We start from the raw sequence: 18,632 nt of genomic DNA on the forward strand, positions 1-18,632 counted from the left end.
CTAAATAAAAGGAAGAAAAAAACCCAAGTCCTTCAAACTGAAGCTTTTAATTTAATTAGTTTTAACCTTTTTTGGTCAAAAAGCTGCTCTTTTTTTCACAAGGATGAAGGCTTAGGCTTTGTAAAGCTAAAATAGTTTTTTTTTTTTTTTGAGCTCCTTTGTTGTTTGCAGTACTTCATCATTGCAGAGTTTCCCAGAAAACAGCAGTGCTGATGTGTGGAGATTATGACCCAGCCCTCTTGTATGAGATATTTGGTAGCTTTTAAAGACCTGGATATTCCCCAAGATGCCATTCTTTTTCTTCTTTCCTTTCTTTCTCACGTAGCCCAGCATTCCAAATCCTCCTGTAAGAATCCCCCTGTCTGTGCTGCAGTGCAGCAGTGCCAGGAGATCCCTGGGACTGTGCACATCTTCCCTCTTCCAACAGCTTCTCCTGGCTTTGAGAACTGCTGGAAATTCCTCTTTGTTGCTTACCTGTCATTTCTGGTATGGCTCATGCATGGTGTGTATGCAGGCAGGCATGGACATGCATGTGATTTGTATTTCTGCAAGTCTAGGGATAGAAAAACCTCAAATGTAAATCAGAAAATACTGATTTCCAAACTACTTTTCTTTTTTACATACCTGCCAAATTCTGTTAGGTGACTGTAGTTGCTCCACTAGGAATTATTTGAACATGAAATATATTCTGGCTGTGCTCTGACCTGGAATAAAAACCTTTCCCAAGAGTGACTGTAGGTACTAACAGAATAAGAATTGAAACAGAACAAAATTTTGGAAGAAAAATGAGTAGAGCTTTGACAGGTACAGAAATTAAATCAGATGCTTTGTTAGAACACTGCCTTTGCAATGTTAAAGCAGTGCTCTGTTAGATTTGGACACTGGTAGGAAAATGAATGATTCAAGAAGGGATATCTTTTTTTTTCCCCCTCCTTTGTTTTGGTTTTTTTTTTTTTTTTTCACTTAAGCTCAGCTGTAATTTTACAGACACATTCCCAGCACTAACAAGGCAGTAAAATTAACTTATCCTTGCAGTCATGATGTAGAGTTCTGAGCAAGCAGGTGACTTTAAACACTCCTTCCCCTTCTCCAGTGCCATCTGATGCTTCTTCTTGCAGCAGGACACGGCAGTGTTGTCAGGCAACCCTGGCCCTTGGGCACTGGTGTGACATTTACTCCAGTATCAAAGTGCTCCTGGCTCTCAGGAGCCAGCCAGCAGCACTCTGTCATCATCTAAATAAAGGCACAAGGGAGCTGCACATGTGCTAGGAAGGGAAATGCAGGGTTGTTTTGGGAAAAACACCTAAAATTGAAGTGTTGCTCTGCTGGTCTCAGGAGGGGTGTTAGTCCAAGACAGCTCTAATTTGGTGTTTCAGACCCATTAAGGCAGAAATTCTTGATTCTCTGCTACCTAGGGATGAGAACTGGGGCTGTGAGAACTGCAGTGTCGTGTACAAACCAGGAGAGAAATCTTCTGAACAGACACAGAGCTTGGTCACAATTCAGTGGACATTCACTTTTTGCAGGGCTGGTTGCAGATGTCATCAGTTCAAGTGTTCACAGATTTCCTGAGAGCTGTAAAAAGAGCTCTGCCCACTCCCCACTTTCAAATTGAAGCCTCCAGTCAAAATATGAGGATTTCTGGAGCTTTGTTGTGCTTTTTATCGTGTATTAAACCTGGCAGTGTGCTGAGGTCACCTGTTTGAAAGCTTCCATTGCTTTATGTGCGTTTTGCATTGCTTTTATTTGCATTTATGTGTGCAGTTCAGTGACATGGATCTTCTGCTCAATCAGATTTGTCCTGTATTAATTGCACTGAATTGAAAAGTTTGACTCAATATGGATTTTCACTTGGTTATTGATGAAGATGACTGCTAAACAAGAAATAATCCAGCTTCAAGTTAGGCACTTCAGAAAATAGAAGCAGCATTACTTTGGAGTTTTTTTAAATATGAAATTTTCTGTGTTTGTAACTCATATTTTTAAAATGTTTCCAGTTAAGGCATAGGTTAAATAGCAGTGTAATTGATTATTTTCCTTATACTGCAAAATTAATTATTTTTATGGCTGAAATAAACACAGAATTTTTTAGAAGGCAAACCCAAAACATCCCCAGTTGACAAATTTTGATGGACCTGATGAAATATGTAAGTGTAGCTCAGGATGCCTGTGTTTTCATGGATTTTATTCAGCTTTGTTTTGAAAGGATATGGTAGAGAAAACATAAAATCATACAATGGTTTGGGTTGGAAGGAACTTTAAAATATTATCTCCTTCCAACCCCCAAATCAAAGCAGACCCATAGCAGCCTCACTATTTTATATTCTTTTGAATGAAGATGAAATTCTTTTGAATGTAGATGGAAACACAAAGCCATGATTATGCAACATCTTAAATGAGATGTTGTCAAACTTCAGCTCTTAAATGAGTTGGAGTGTCCACTTTTGATCAGCTCAAAATTCCATTGTTAATGATTGGTATCAGAATTATCCCTCAGAATCCCTGCAGAAGTTAAATCTTAGCACAGGGATATTGGGGTTTTTTTCCACTTGTTCTCACCTACATTAGCTAAATCCTTATTATAATTTTTTCTAGCAGAAATTTTGGGATCTGCCTGCTCCACAAGAGGAGCTGGCATCTTCTGGCAGCTGTGTTTTAAGTAGGAATAATTTATCTTCTGTGAGAGTATTTCTGCACATAGCTGCTGGGAGAAGCTGTTAGCCCTGCAAGTGCTGCCCAAAGTGTGAGCAGAGGAGGACACAAAAAGTAAATTAATGTGCTGCACTTGGGCTTGACAGCACTGCCAGGACAGACAGAGGAAAAAAAAAGGCTTATTAATTCTGATACCTGTGGGAAATACAGGCCTGCAGGGAGGAAAGCTGATGGTTGTTCTGTACAGTGAATTTCTGCAAGATTTGTGTTGACCAGCTGTTTATGCTTCAACCAAAAGTCCTGTTCTCTTGCCGCCACCATCCCCTTTTTTTTTTGTTTTTTCTTAGGGAATTTACTATTTCCACGGGACTGAAGCAGTGCAGCAGTCGTTTCACTACAAGGTCTGTTGAGCTGATCAGCCACGAGACCTGGCTGGAATGCATAAATCCCAAAGAGTGACTAGTTTAACTTGTGTGTAGTTTGTGTCTTGTTGGAATGGAAGAGCAAACCAGTGAGAGATACCACGTGTCATTTTTCTGCTGAGTTCTGTGGAAGGCTGCAGCCTTTGGGGGAGTGTTGCATAGTAAATATGAGTTGCTGTTAGCCACAATTAAATATTCTTAATCATCTCAGATGTCTTTAAGTGATGTGTGTAAAAAAAATCTAAAAAAAGAGACATTGTCAAACTTCCATAACTACTCAGTGTTAACTGTGATGGAAATCTGGTATTTAGAGCTCTTTTTGGGTATGTCTCCATTAGTGAGAAAATTAAAACACTGTGTTGAGTAATGCTTGTTTCTGACTAAAAGCTTTGCTGCCCTTGACAGGTGGAAATTGCTTTAGATCAGAAAGCTTGAACAGCAAAACAAATGGGCTGATACTTTGCATACAAATCCTTTCAAGTTCCTAAAAGCCTCAAAAATGCCACCCTTGCTCCCAAGTCCTTCACCAGCTATTTAGCAGCCTCACAACTTGTAGTGGCTTCAGCTGCAGAATAATTTCCTTCTCCCTATTATCAAAAGTTGAATGTTTTCACAGTTGAGGGCAACAGAATTGCAGTTTGTGAAATGGAAAATTCATTTATTCTGATCTTCAAAGGTGTGAATTTAAGGAAACAAGATCAGATTGAACTCAAGATGCCAAAGCTTGTGGGAGAGTTGGTTGTGCCCTTGTTTTAGATCGAGTTAGGTCAGTAACTGCACATGATCCCTGAAGCAGTGCTGAAGAGGGAGAGGAGCTCCAGCAGTACCAGAATCTCTGTGTGGGTACCACAGGTGAATTGTGCCTCTCCCAGCCACTGCTTTTGAGAAAGCAGAGGTGCAGGTGGGTGAAAAACACCAGGTGCAGGTCACCTCACTGTGCATTCAGGGAATTTGGGCTCTCAGAGATGAAAGTTCTTGCATTTTGTAGTCCTTGGTGTGTGTCCATCCTTTTCTTGATGACAAATGCAACAGTTTGCAGCTAAAAAGATAAAGATACAGTGCTCATATTTTTATATATGCATTTTGATGTGGAAGAATATATGGTTCCATATGTTTTCCATAGGTACAGATATTTTCAGTTTGATGAGGAATTCACATAGCAGAAGGAATATTTGGCTTTGAACTGCTTGTGCAGATTAATGTAGTAAAAAACTCAAAGGAGATAAGAGTTTTGAGTACAACAATAAACTGAACAATTTTAATTTATTTTAAAAGTGTGTTTAAGGTTTCTTGGGATGTTCCTGCCTTTTTTTCATCTTCAAAGACAGGAAGTATTGGAACATGGGTTCTGAAGATTACTACTTTTTAAATGGGTTGGATTTTTCTTTCAATAAGCTTTAACTTTATTTAGGTTGCAAGTTTGGATCCTTCTTAATATGACAAACTGAGGTGGAGTGCTAAATACCTTTTAGGCTTTGAATAGGAGAGAAAAACCAAAATTCTTTAGGTCTGGTGCTAGCTGCCAACAAACAGAGGTGGAACTGAAGCTTCTGTGGGGCTGTCCATAACCTAGCCAGGTGTTGTATAAATTCCAGCCTGGCTGCGTGGCTGTGGAGCCTTTGCAGGCATTGGGCAGAAGCTGTTTGAATTGGAAAGTCCTTGTCAGGCGTGTGCTGAGGGGAAATGCACTGAGAGAAGTGGTTTGTAGGCAGGGCAGCTTCCAGTTTAGTGGCTATGGGGACTGCTGTTGATGTTAATTGTAAGGAATTTAATCAATTTCAGTGAATGCTCCTAAAAATCCCCCAAGAACTCCTGCTTTAGCTAAAAACACTTAATTTAAGTCCAGAATCTCATTTGTTAGGTGCTTCATTTAAGAGTTTATTAGGCATCATTGGCCAGTATCTATCAAGGTGACACTTGAATTCAGGCAGTGGTTGATGATCTGTCCTGGCTGCTGGAGGGTGTCCCTGCCTCACCTGTGACACCCCTCCCTGCACAGGGGTGGCCTCAGATTTCTGCCAGGACCTCTGCAAAGGGCCACTGAAAAGAACAAACCCATAAATAAATATAAATGATGAATCCTTACCAGAGCAACAGTGAACGGATAAAAAAATAGGAAAAGAATGGAGTTAGAGTTGTGTATCCAAGTCTAAATTAATTTAATTTCCTCTCTGTCTTAAGCTTCTCCCTACTGATGCTTTTCTATTGAGCTAATCCTTTTCTTTCATCAAAAAACCCCAAGTGGCAGCAGTGTTTCAGCTCCAAATGGAAGCATTTTCTCTCATTTCTGTGATTTCAGAAAGTACCAAAATCTACATATTTCTATTGCAAACTGGGGTGTTGAAGTGGAAAATGATCCAAAGAATATGAGAGTGTCTGCATTACTTTCAGAAAAATTGTCAATTCATGGGATTGGTACCATTTTTAGTAAGGGCAGTGTGCTGTAGAAGAGCCCAGTTCAGGTTCTTCACTGCAGTTTTAACACCTTGACTGGGAGCATAATTCACATGGAAGTTGATCACCACCCTCCTAAGTGGTAAAAACAAGAGTGAAGACATGTCCTGGAAGATAAAATTAGTAATGCTGTCTTCCATCAGGGTGGATTCCTCAGTTTCAGCATTTTTCATGGCAAACAGAAATAATGATTTGTGTAAATGTCCATCAGCCTGATATGGCTCCAAATGGCATTGACTGGAAATAGAATAACAACAGCATCCAAACCAGGCATTGGGAAAAGAGCCACTGGAAAAAGATGTTGTATCAAATATCCTGGGTTTATGATTTTTTTTTGTTTAGACAGTGGTGGTGTTTTGCCATTTTCTTTTCCAGTGCTTTGGAAGTCATTCTAAACAAGTCTCTAATTTAAAAAAGAAAAGTCTGTATGGGTATTGCAATTGCATGAGCCATTAATATCCATACATAAACTTGGGATGAGCCCAGAAAATCATTTGATTTCAAGTCATGTATTCCAGCTCCCAGTAATTACTAGAATAGTAATGTTGACAGAAGGGTGCCCCTTCCATAGAGGTTTTACTTTTTTTTGTTGTCTTCCTCTTTTCTTTTTATTTATAGCCACCAGCTAAATACCTCCTGCCAGAACTGACAGCATCAGACTATGGGAAGAAGTGTGTGGTCATTGATTTAGATGAAACTTTAGTGCACAGTTCATTTAAGGTAAGTAAATTCAAAAGGGATCTCTTGCAGCTTCAATCTGTCAGTGAATGCTGCAGGAACTGTTAAGCCTCTTAACACTTGAACTCCTCTTCCATCCTCTGCCTGGGAGTCCTCATTGCCTCTCCTGTGATTATTCATCCTAATTTAGCTCTCAGGGGAATGACAACAGAGATTGCTTTTTTAATTTTATTTTATTTTTTGAGAAAATCACACTGAATCCAGCAATGCCTGGAATAGCATTGACTTTGTGGCTTTAAGTATTCCACCAAAGACCTGTGTTTTGGACAGGTCCAGAGTTTGTTGCTTTGAAAACAGGGGTTTGTTTTTGCAGTTTCAATGATGCCATAGTTAGCAGAATGGAGAATCAGCACAGCTTTCTGCTGGGTTAGATGTACCTTAAACCTGGAGATTTTGGGCACAAGTTGTGGCTCCTCTCTGGCTGGAGGATGTTGTTTTCCAGGTCAGGCTTCTGTCCTGATCACAGCAATTGTTTTTAGGTATTCAGTTTTCAGAGCAGAGAGCAAATACCATTTAGTTGGTGGTGGTGAGTCAGTCATGCTCAGGAAGCAGCTTCTGTAACCCTTCAGAGCTCAGCATGTGCTGAAGGTACTGCTATTTTTTCTGTTGTTTAAGTAGGGCTGAAATTAGGAGACTTCAGAAACACAAAGAGTCTAAATTGGCTCAGGGTACTGATAGCATTTCTGATTAGTACAGCTAATAATGACAAAGCATCTGCTGGTTTTATACATTGACTGGAGAATTTATAAGAATTAATAATGGTACCTTACTACTCCCAAACCAGATTAACCACCCTTCCAGTCTTCTAGGTGCTTGCACTCCATTTTTCACTGGAAGCATCAGCTCCACTCTTTAATCCTTCACTTGTTCATTGCCAGTATTTGAAATGCAAACTTGTAATTCATGTTGTGGTTAGAATTTGGCAGCAGCCTCTCTTTATTGACTTAAAGAAAACCTTATATGGAAATATTAGAACAAATATTCCTGTGCCTCAGACTGAAATGAAGAATTTTTTTCTCTTTTTTTGTGCCTAATAATAATTACAGAATCCTGTACACAGAATAATTTCTGGTGTACAGGAACTTCCAAGCCTCAGTGCCATATTTGTCTTCTGTAGCCAGACTGAGCCTGCTCTAGAGAACTTTTCAGGGAGAGAAAAACCACAGCTGGATTGGGAAGGGAGGAGCCATGCCTTCCTATTTAAACAAGAGTCAAAAACAAGAAGGGAAAGCTGAATTTAAAAGTCTGTAATTGTGTATAATAAAATTGAAGTGTTAGGCTTATTGTTTCCTGAAAGGTAAAAATATAATTTTGCTTTCTGAGTGCTGTGGGTAATTTTGTACTGTGATTTTTTTTTTCTGGTTTTGAAACAAAATGAGATTCAGTTTAGGTGGTTATTAGTTATTTTTTACACCATTTTAAAGAAATGCATGTTTAATGGTTAACACAGTTGCAGATCTCTCTTGTAGGACTGAGATTTGCAGAGTGTTTCTTAGAGGGCTCCTTTTAATCCTCCCACATTCAAATGATATTTAATGGGTATTTAAATGATGTTGAGCAGATATTTAAGAAAAACCAAAAGATTTTTCTGCTTGATGATGAGCACTGAATGATGTTGTGTGTGAGGGAAAGAAAACTGGTCCTTTTTTGTGTGAGGTCAGTAGAGTTGGGCAAATGTTGGAGTTTCTGCAGAATTGGAGTTTTAGGGTGACAATGGTGTTATTTCAGTATGAAACTCTGTCATTGGGGGTCTGTAAGAGAAAACCAAGGGCTGGAGGAAATGAATTTAGTTGTTCAGTGGCTGGCACTGTCCAGTGGTGCTGTCAGGGTTTTGTTTCATGAAGAGAAATTCTTCAGCTGAATAAAGACCATTAATTGTCATCAAAAATGATGATACATTCCAGCAGAGCAGGGGTTTGAACACCTGGGTGCACCCTGCTCTGCCTGGATAGTCAAGTTACTTTTGTAGTTTTTTATTTTGTAGGGGTTTGGGGATATTTTGGGGGGTTTTCTTCCATTAAAACATGTGTGCTCTAACCAAGTAGGTCCCCACTTAAAAGCTAGAAAAGCATACATAAATTTGAGAGTTTTAGTACAAAAGGCTTTATTTAAAACACCTGATGCTTTAGAATTTGTAATTCTGTTATGAAATAGGCTTCATATTTCAAATGCAGATTACATGTTTTTTTGACACAACCAGAGAGGCAGAATATTTAAAGTGCTCTTTATGAAAGCAGCAACATCTGAGGGAGGGTAATTCTCATCTTTTTATGCCCCTGCATATTTGTGAAGCTTTTAAGGAGGTACTGGTCTTTCATGTTAGGTGCATATTAAAGGAATAAAGTTTGGGGTTCTTTGGCAAGAGTAAAAAAGGAATAGATAGACAGGGTAGTTATCATTCCCATCATAAAACAATAATAGAAGCAAAAAATAATAAATTATTCAATCAAGGAGATGTAAACACGGTTTTGTATAAAATGTATTAAACCACATGCAAGCCTGGAATGTAGTCCTATTCAAAACTGGCAGTGAAACACCCTTAGAACATTTAAAATGCTAAAAGTTTGGGGATTTTTTAATACAAAAGTTCCAACTGAGCTGAAGATTTTCAGTGGAAATGCATTCCTTCTTCCAGGCTCTGTCTCTGTGCTTCCCACTGGAGGCACGGACGTGCTTCATGTGCCCACAAACCTTTACCCAGCAAACTGCTGCAGACTTTTCTCCTCTTTTCCCTCCCTGAGGAGCACAGAGCTCCAGTCTGTGCTCCTTTCCTTATCACCAGTGCCAACAAGAAAGCAACATAACACCCGAAGTGGAAGTGGGGGAAGCAAATTGGGAGTAGCTTGTGACAAAGTCTGAGTTTTATTTGTTAGAAAAAACCAAAGTTGCTCATACTGAATGTGCTTTTCTCTGGCATCTGGTTGATGTTGCTCCTGTTAGGATTAAATTCTGTACAAGCTGCAGTTTTATCAGTGGATTTCAAAACCTCTGCAGCTTGCAGTGACCTACTCCTTTCCTGCTGCTGCTGCAGAGTGTTTCTCTTGCTGAAGGGAGTCATGCATATATAAATCCTTCAAGTGTGTGCAAGCCTCTTCAAAGTCTGCAGGAGCTGGCACCCACTGGAAAACTGGTGGCTGAGGCTTCTTGACAATTCATTTGGTTTTTGTTTTTTTTTAAGGTGAAGCATCAGAACTTTTGTGTAGCTGTTCTGTGCTTTTAGAGCTGCACAGTATCTTCTTTATCTGAGGGGCTTCATGCAGGGAGCAGATGGGAGCCTCCCCTCTGTCTTTTTCCACAGCAGAAAGGGGAAATTGCTCAGTGTTAGATAAGAAAAATATAGATTGATCTGTGTGTATTTGAGGAATTATTCAGATCACATCAGCACAGGGGTCAGCAAGAGGTCTGTTACCAATCCTGGCTGGTCAGGATGAGAGGATTCCACGTAGCCTCTCCTGTGCCCTCAGACCCAGCACTTGCAGGTGTCAGATCAAACCATCTTTATTTCTTTTCTCCTGAGAAAGGGTGTTTCCCTCCACAGAAATTCTTGTGGTCATTTTGCTCTCCTGGCAGGGAGGTTGTCTGGCAGGGGAATTAGAATCTGGTTTACCCAGGGAGTGGGATCAAAGTGCTGCTGGCAGGTTAATACTGCAGGATCCTCTTTTCCCACCATTTTTTCACAGAGCACCTGTTTAGACTCCCCAGTTTGTGATCTGCTTCTGAAGTCACTTTACCTCAGCTACTTCTCTGCTTTCTTGGCACAACTTTGCCCCCCTGAATGAGTCTAAAGTCTGTTTCCAGTGCCACAGATACTCCAGGGACATTTTGGTGGTGGTTCCTGAGATCAGCCTGTGGTGGGAGCAGGTGGGACCATCTGTACAGATCTCACAGAGCTGAGTGAAGATGTTCTCCAGCCTTAGCTTGCTAATACCAGTTCCAGCCTGGGCAGTAGCCATGCAAGATCCTGGCTGTTAATCAGTCATGTTAAAACTGTCTTTGGCAGCTCTGTCTCAGCCATTTCCAGGCTGCAGGTGATGGAATGAGCTCCAGGCATGTTTACATGACTTTTTTAGAATGGACACAGTGTATGAGCTGTACCTAAGTGTGGTGTCCACTTGAACCAGTAAGCATTGGCAGCAGCCTGTTCCCAGCTACCCCTGCTGTCTAGCCAGGATTAGATTATGAACTCCTGAACTGTCTTACAAGGCCACTTTGCTGCTTTCCAAGGCAATTTTACTTGACCAGCAGTTTTTCACAGTAAGTCTTGAGAATTAAGTTGTGTTCGACAGGCTGGAAAAACGGATTTAGGGACTTGGGCAGAGTGTGCCTGCTCTTCCTTTTGGAATTAAAATGCAATTTTACATGATTAGGTTGATTGAATTGGCATATTTAGAATCCTTTAGCTGTACAACTTCAGTCTTGCTGCAGCTGCTGATTCAAATATGACCACTAGGTATTACTTTTACCACTGTCTTTATTTTTAATTTAGTCACCAGTTGCTACCCTCGAGTAGAATGTGTGCAGTACACAGCTGATTTTCTTGATGGTCATTTATCCACAAAGACTGGATGGAAGAGTTTATCCAAAGAGATTGTTTTCCTGATCAGCACGCTCAGTGGTAGTGGGGGTTATTCAAGCAGTGAAGCATGCTAAATTTTATGAAGCTTAAAAATGGGAGAGAAAAGGGAAGTGCAGCATCTGAAATTACAACTGTGAGCGTCTGACTTGTGTAAGAGCACACACAGAGTGGATATTTGTGGTCAGTAATGATTATTAACTTGTCTCTCAGAAGTTGGTACTCTTCCCTTTTATGCCCCTGAAATTTTCCCTCTAACCATTTTATTTTTAATGCTGATTATTCCCTTGTCATTCTTTCTAGCCAATTAGCAACGCTGATTTCATCGTTCCTGTTGAAATTGATGGAACCATACATCAGGTAAGGGCTGTTTTTTCCTTCAGCATTGTGTCCTGAGTCCCAGAATGTTCTCTTCCTCCATTTGCTGCTTTATATCCAGTAATTTCTCTTGCAAAGCATGGAAGCTGTGTATTCTGGAATGCACACAGGCATCCCTGTGTGCTCAGGTGGAGTCTCTCTCTCAGGACTTATACTCAGCTCTTTGTCAATTTTAAAACATTTTCAAACAGGAAATTATGTAAGGATGGGGTTCTAAACATTGCTGGGCCCACCAAAAGCTGCTTGAACACTGCATTTTTCATTCCCTCCAATACAAATAGAACATAGGTTGGCTTTAATATATGTTGGTAGCTCATATGCTAAAGGTCATTTATATTTTATAAAAGTATAAAGGAAGAATAGACATTTATTCTGTTTTTGTGGAAATCTGTGTTCAATTTCTGTCCCCTTTTATTCCTGTAAGTAATTCAAGTTCCTCTGATAAGAGTTATTATATACTTCAGCATATTTGAAAGGTCTGGACAAAATCATGAGGAGACTGATTTCTGTGTCTTGTTCTTTAAGAACTTCACTTAAGGCTCTAAGAAATGGTTTTGAGTAAATGCAAAACGCCTATAATTTGAAAATCAGTCCCCTCCATGTATCTTGGATTGGTGTCTTTAATCAGTGATCATTTCTGAAGGGTTGAATAAAATAAATTACAGTGCTGTTACTTTCCCTCTTCAGGCAGACATTGAAGTTCTTACTGGAGATGAATTAAACAGGTTAATGTGAAGTTGAGCCTTTCTGATACATGAACTCTGTAAATTGTTTGAAACCTATTCTGTTGGGTGTTACAGTTAGCAAACCTTCCCTCCGTGTGATTGAACAGAAATTTAAAGTACTTTAAATTCTGAAATGTTTTTTAATATATTATCTTTATGGATTATTTCTACTTGGACAAAGAAGTTTGTATATTTTAAGAGGTTTTATATTTTACTTGTATATTATTTCTTGTACTAATTGGTGGGTCATAAAGATAGTTCATGATTTTGTCTGATTTCCTGTGATGGAAGCTCTCCATGTATTTGTCACTCTTAAAATGATTACTGAATATCAGTCAGTGGACTGAAACGTGCTTTAAAGTAATACTTGTTTTGACAGTTTTTACACTGTGCCTGTTTTATGTAGAAAAAACCAATATCTGGGGTACTTCCACCTGTAATGTTCACCAGAGCTGATGCTTACAACATTTAAGTGATGTTTTGGAGATCTGTGATTTTTAATCCTGATTTGATGTGGGTTTGAGCTGTGTTTGGTACTGTGGAACAGACAAATTCTCTCTCCTAAAACTTTACAGAATGCTTTTGAAAGTGAATTTTTGAGTGGCTTAGAGTTGTGATCACTTCACTTGTCAGGCTGACATATTTACATTTGAAAACAAATCCCAATAAAAGGCTTGGGCTTTATAGTCAAACATTTCAAAATCCTGTTGCTTTTCCATTCCCTGCTGCAAACTCTGAGATTCTTCACCAAAAATGATGCAGTTTGGCACTTGGAGATGACTCCATGTGGAGAAAAGAGAAAATAACAACAAAAAATACCCTGAAAACAAACAAAAACCCCACAGCTGGGTCCAGAGGGAGTGGATTTGTGCATCTCCTTCCCCTCTGACAGAGGTGGTCAGGTGGATTTGGTCTCTGTGCTTTGCTGGAAAGTCCCTGCATGGTTTTCAAGGAAATTGCTTCACTCTTTGAATTTCAAGTTCTTAACCTCTAAAATAAGTAAATACCTCAAGCATATTGGGATGGTAAAAATGAAGGTAATGGTAAGGAATTTGTGATTCTTGAAATAAAGGTCATTTGTGTGGCACACAGGATAGGCAAAGCCTGTGTGTGTAATACCTCTTGTGATATTGCTGACATTCAGGAATCTTTTCTTTTTTGTTTTGCACTGTGATAAAGGGCAAAAATGGGTATTCTGGCTGAGTGTGATGTGCATTAACACAGCCTGTAGAGCTCTGACAACCTGTTCCCACTTCAAACCTGTAATTCTGTAGTCACTTAAAGCATAAATGAACTGATCTGAGCAATTTCTGTCATTTAGCAGGATTTGTCATCTGTGTAATGCGTGTCCATTTTCTTGAGCAGTTTATAAACTCCAACATTAATCACTGACATTGAGAAATATTTCCACCTGTGCAAAATATCCCAGGAGATGGAAAATATTGTGGAACCACCTTGTCCATAGTGCATATCCCTGTTTTACCAGTGAGCCTGGTACCTTATCAGGCAGGAGGTTGACAGATTTTTATTGTCCTTGACCTCTGCCTTAGGCAGAACCCCGGTGGAAAGGAAGTTTCCTTGTGAGAAACACCATTTCAGAGGTGCCCATTTGTACAGAAACTTGGAATTGTATGAGATTGTTCAGATCTCATATACCAAAAAGTACAAGTTGTGGGAAATGGAATTGCTGTACTCCTCAAAGATTTTTGAGATTGACTTATCTACCAAGTTTTTTCATTGTAAATGCTGGTTGGGTTGTTTTCTGGTTGGTTTTTTTTTTTTTTTGGTGGTTTTTTTTTTTTTTTTGGTTTTTTTTGCAGCTCAGCAGAGGTCTTAAAAAATAATGTCTTTAGTTTAGGGAATTTGCTTTCCCTTATATAATTTATTATCCAAAGGTCAGAAACACTCTTGGGGTTTTTTTATAGGGAGGACAATTCATCATCTTAAAGGGTTCTTGGGTAAACGAGCTTCCCTAGATTAAAAACCAGCTTTTCTTAACATCCCTTCTCCCTTTCCCATCTTTCTTTCTCCAGCCTAAATTACCTCATCTTTTGAAAAGATTTGTCATTTTATTTTAAGAAGGAAATAAATCAAGTGTGAAGGAACCTCCCTTTCTCCCTGCTGTGGGTCTCTGGATTCCTGCAAAGCTGCCATCCTGGGCAGCTGAAGTTCCAGGGGAGAATCCCACATTTTCACAGAATTACCAAGTTGGAAGAGACCTTCAAGATCATTGAGTTCAACCCAGCCCCAACAGCTCAACTCAACCCTGGCACCCAGTGCCACATCCAGGCTTTGTTAAACACACCCAGGGATGGGGACTGCACCACCTCCCCGGGCAGCCATTCCAGAACTTTATCACTCTTTCTGGGAAAAACTTTTTCCTGATATCCAGCCTGTATTTCCCTGGGTGCAGCTGGAGGCTGTGTGCTCTGGTTGTGTCAGTGCTGCTGGAGAAAGAGCCCAGCCCCAGCTGAGCACAGGCACCTTTCAGGAGCTGTGCAGAGTGATGAGGGCAGCCCTGAGTCTCCTTTTCTCCAGGCTGAGCACCCCCAGCTCCCTCAGGGGTTCCTCTCAGGGTTTGTGTTCCCAGCCCCTCTCCAGCCTCGCTGTCCCCTCTGGATGTGCTCAGTGTCCCAAGGTCCTTCCCAAGCTGAGGGGCCAGAGCTGGGCACAGCACTGGAGGTGTGACCCCAGCAGAGCTGAGCACAGGGGCAGAGTGACCTCCCTGCTCCTGCTGCCACACCATTCCTGACCCAGGAGCCATTGGCCTCCTTGGCCACCAGGGCACTCTGCTCTGTGCTGGGAGTGATGGCCCAGGTACAGAAGGGGGTTCTGGTACAAGCTGACCCTTCTGGCCACTCCTGCCCTTCCACTCTGCTTCTCTGGGTGAAAGGAGCTCAGAGCTGGTCCTGCCCTCCCAAATGACAAGTGGGAAATCCAGTGGAATGTGCTGGAGCTGTGAGGAGGCTCGTTGGGGGTGGAAGTGGTGGCTGGAGGAAGATGTTCCACCTGTTGGGTACCTTGATTTAACTCTGCAGGAACACATCCTGTCCTTTGGACCTACTGACCAAGAGCAGAGTGACCACAGCCCCCAGACCAGAATCTGCATCAAATACAGCTTTAATCCCCAAAGGGTGAAGGTTTTTAGGGAATGCTTGTGCTTCATCTTTCATCCAAATTGAATTCCAGTGGCTTTGTGCCTTGCTTTTGGTGTTCAAGGGTAAAGAGTTTGATTTGGTGTTACTTTGAATTTTATTTTTAAAAACAATTTGTTTATTGAGTAAAGCTAATTTGTAAGTGTTTGTTTGGGGTGAGAGGCGTTAATTTAATTAGTTGCTTATTTTTAATTGTTGAAAGCTGAAGAAACATTTGACATACATATTTTGAATATAATACACAAAATTATTTTCTTTCTATGTTGATGGGGGGAAGGGCTGTTGGAATAATACATTTCCTTCCTGTAAAGCACAGAATTCATGGATTTTCTTGCAGAAGGCTGTGGCCTGGTTCAAGTAATCCAGGATAGGCTGTATCCATTCTAACTGGCCTATTCTTGGTTACTTGCACTGGGACACAGCCACAGCTGTGTGACCCAGGACCACGAGGGACACGTGGGATTTTCTGCTCACTGCTCAGAAGAGACATGAAACAGGAGGTTACAGGAGTTGGAGTTGTCATGGGCAGATTTTTGGTCATTACTTGCAGATTTCCTCATTGTAAGGCTGGTTTTGAAAGGGAATTCTGTGTGTCCTGTTAAATTGGTTGAAAATGAGCTGGGTTTGTCTTTGGGTTTCACAAATACTGAGTCTCAGTAGGCTGAAGCTGCTTTGAGGTATAGAAAATTGATGTGGAAGTATGAAATGCTTGAAAACAATTAAAGATAATTGCTTGTGTTCTGCCATTAGGAGCTGTAAGAATCCTGTGGAAACATGCCTACTGCTTGATTTGTACTTAAAATGTTGAGTAGGGTTCATTTTAAATAATTTATAAAATACTAAATTCTTGCTGTGATAAGGAAAAAATTAGTGAACATACAAAAAAAAAAGATTTTTTTTAATGCCCTGAAGACAGTATATAAATTTCAGAAAAATGCCAGGAGCCAGTTAGTCTAGAGATTTCAACTGAAGACATCAGGCAATGGAGGAAAAAGCCAAGCCACAAATAACCATGCAGCATTGAGATTCAAGTCCAGCCACTAACAAAGTAAAGGGGGAAAAAATTCCAAATGAGAAGGAAGAGGAGAAAAGAGCTGCACTGTCAGCTGAAGAAAGCTTTCTATGTGGAGTAAACCAAAGAGATTTTGTAGCCCAGGATACCAGTACATTTTGGAGTTGCTTCCAGGCTCTAAGTAGGACTTCTCAAAGAAAACTTCAACTCTGGAGAATAACTATCCAGAGTATTAAAATATGTTGTTCTGCCAAAAAAAAAAAAAAAAAGAGTAAAGGAATTTGGGCTTTTTACAGAGGGAAATAATTAAGGAAAAAATTTGGTGAGACTTCATCTTAAGAGATGACATTTATTATTAATTAGCCATTTAACATGAGAAGCAAATTTGTTGGCCAGATCCCAGCAGGGAAGGATTTAAGGCAAAGCAGCAGGAGAAACTCAAGTAGAGGAGGCTGTGAGTGCTCTGTGGTGGATCAGGAGCCCTGAACTGCAGAAGGGAGACCATCCAGCTAAAATTGCTGTGTATTCACAGCTAATCCTGAATTAGGGGCAGAATTAGGAGCTCTAAAAACAGCCAGAGGAGTGTTTACTGCCAAGGCTGGCCAGTGCAGCCCAGGCTGTGGCTCAGGGCTTGATTTACTGAGTGCTCCTGATGGAGGAGGTGGCTTGTGTTGCAAGCAGCAAAGTTCAGATCCTTGGCAGGGAGTTTGTAATTACATTCCAAGTGGAAATGCTTCACTGACAGGGGCAGAGATAGGGATGGAGAGCAAAGAAGAGACTTCTTCTGCTGAGGCTGGAAGCACTAGGCTTTAAAAGGGAAATTAATATTAAATTCCAGCACTAACTCTCCAAGAATGATGTTAAGACTCTGGGGTGCCCCTTTTGTGCCCTCAAAAATAAGTGTAGGAATAAAACTAAGGCTAAAGAATCAAGAACTGAATAATTAACTTGGATCCTGATATCTTTCCTCTCACATCTGGGAAGTTGGAAGCTCTCAGGAAACTCTCAGAGGGACTGCAGCTGTCTTTCTGTCTTTTAAAAAAATTAAAAGGTAGAATCTGGAGAGGAAATACTACAGCACTACTTTGTGTAGAAAGAATTAAATGAAAAATTAATTGTGTTGTTATAGGAGAGGAAATTACTTGGTTTATGCCTGGTGAAATACAGGAAACATTGCTGTAATTATCTGGGAAGAGAGTGGTGGTGAAGTACATCTGTTAGCTGTCTTTAATCCATAAAATGTCACCATTATTTGATGTGTTAGGTGCCGCTGTGGTTGTTTAAAAGAAAATCTGGGTTATAAATTGTTGTCTGTATCAAAGTTTGAATGTAATGTTTATGGGGTCAGAAATAGTTTAGATAAATTTCATAGAAATAACTTAAAAGAGATAAAGACTTCATGGTATGATCTGTATGCTGCATAAAAGGGAAAATTAACATTTCTGCTTTAGTCATTAAGGTACAGCTCCAACAAATGTGTTTTTAAAAAAGCTTTACTTTCAAATTTAGGTCTTCATTTTCAATTACACAGTTTCTTTTTTTTTCTTCTTTTGCTGAAGGCTTTAATTGTTACACTTGAGTTCAAGCTGCTGTTTCCATATTTTTTTCCTTCAGGCTTTATCTCTGACTACCTTGATTTTTATTTTTTTTACCTCTTATTAATAGGAATCTAGTAAAATACATTCAATTAATCTAGTTTTACATATCAAAGAATGAAATTCCTGAAATAGCATCAGTCTTGCAATTCTTCCTGAACTCAGCTCTATGCCAGACTTCTCCACTTGAAATTTCCAGTATTAGGGATTATTTGCCAAACAAAAGAAGATAAAATGCTGCCAATATTTTCTCTCAAACTTTTAATCTAACTGCAAACAAGACAGATAAATATTTTTCAAGCAGACTCCCCTTTTCATCTTCCCAGTATATTGTGAGCTGTTTCCAAGCTTTCTGAGCAGCACTTCCCTTGTTTTGGTATTTTCTGTGAGCACAAAATCATCTTGTGTGCTCTGCAAGGAGAAGCAGGGAGGTTTTAATAATCTGCTAATCAGGTTGTTGACAGCAGGCAGCCAAGGCAGTGCTGAAAGGCAGCAGAGCACTGCTGAAGGCAGGATGCTGAAGAGGAGAGAAATCCTGGGAATTTGCCATCTTTTGGCATCTTTAGAAGATGCTGTAGACTCTGTCAGATTTCAAACCCAGCATTTTTAGATGTTCTCTGTGATGATTTTTGGTGAAAAAAGTTCCCTGTAGAGCTGGAGGGCTTGATCACTCTCCATAGTGAGCTGTGGTTCTTAGCACCTGGAATTTCAGAAATGAGACAATCAGCCACAGAAGGAAAGCAGGTCCCTGTTGAGCAATGCCTGCTGTCAGAGAGGCTTCATCAGATTTATTCCTTCTGTGGAGCTCCTCAGCTTCCCAGCACCAGCATGGGTTTGGTGGAGAGATCTGAATCCTCACTTCCTGAGGAGCCCTCCTGTCTCCCTTTGCCTTTAATGAGATTTTTTGAGGAGCACACTCCTGGTGATG

General features: G+C 40.2%; 1 protein-coding gene across 4 annotated transcripts in view; it reads left to right on the top strand.

Moving 5' to 3' along the window:
• Positions 1-18,632, top strand: part of CTDSPL (CTD small phosphatase like) — an 80,348-nt gene that overhangs the window by 52,868 nt on the left and 8,848 nt on the right. For 2 of the 4 annotated variants that reach the window (XM_064422397.1, XM_064422478.1), the window contains exons 4-6: positions 3,000-3,053; positions 6,147-6,248; positions 11,143-11,199. In XM_064422397.1, the coding sequence (XP_064278467.1) occupies positions 3,000-3,053; positions 6,147-6,248; positions 11,143-11,199 (213 nt within the window). The remainder of the gene's footprint in view (positions 1-2,999; positions 3,054-6,146; positions 6,249-11,142; positions 11,200-18,632) is intronic. The other 2 variants (XM_064422532.1, XM_064422593.1) reach the window with 1 other exon arrangement.

The sequence above is a fragment of the Passer domesticus genome, chromosome 1, assembly GCF_036417665.1.
Source record: "Passer domesticus isolate bPasDom1 chromosome 1, bPasDom1.hap1, whole genome shotgun sequence".
Classification (NCBI taxonomy): domain Eukaryota; kingdom Metazoa; phylum Chordata; class Aves; order Passeriformes; family Passeridae; genus Passer; species Passer domesticus.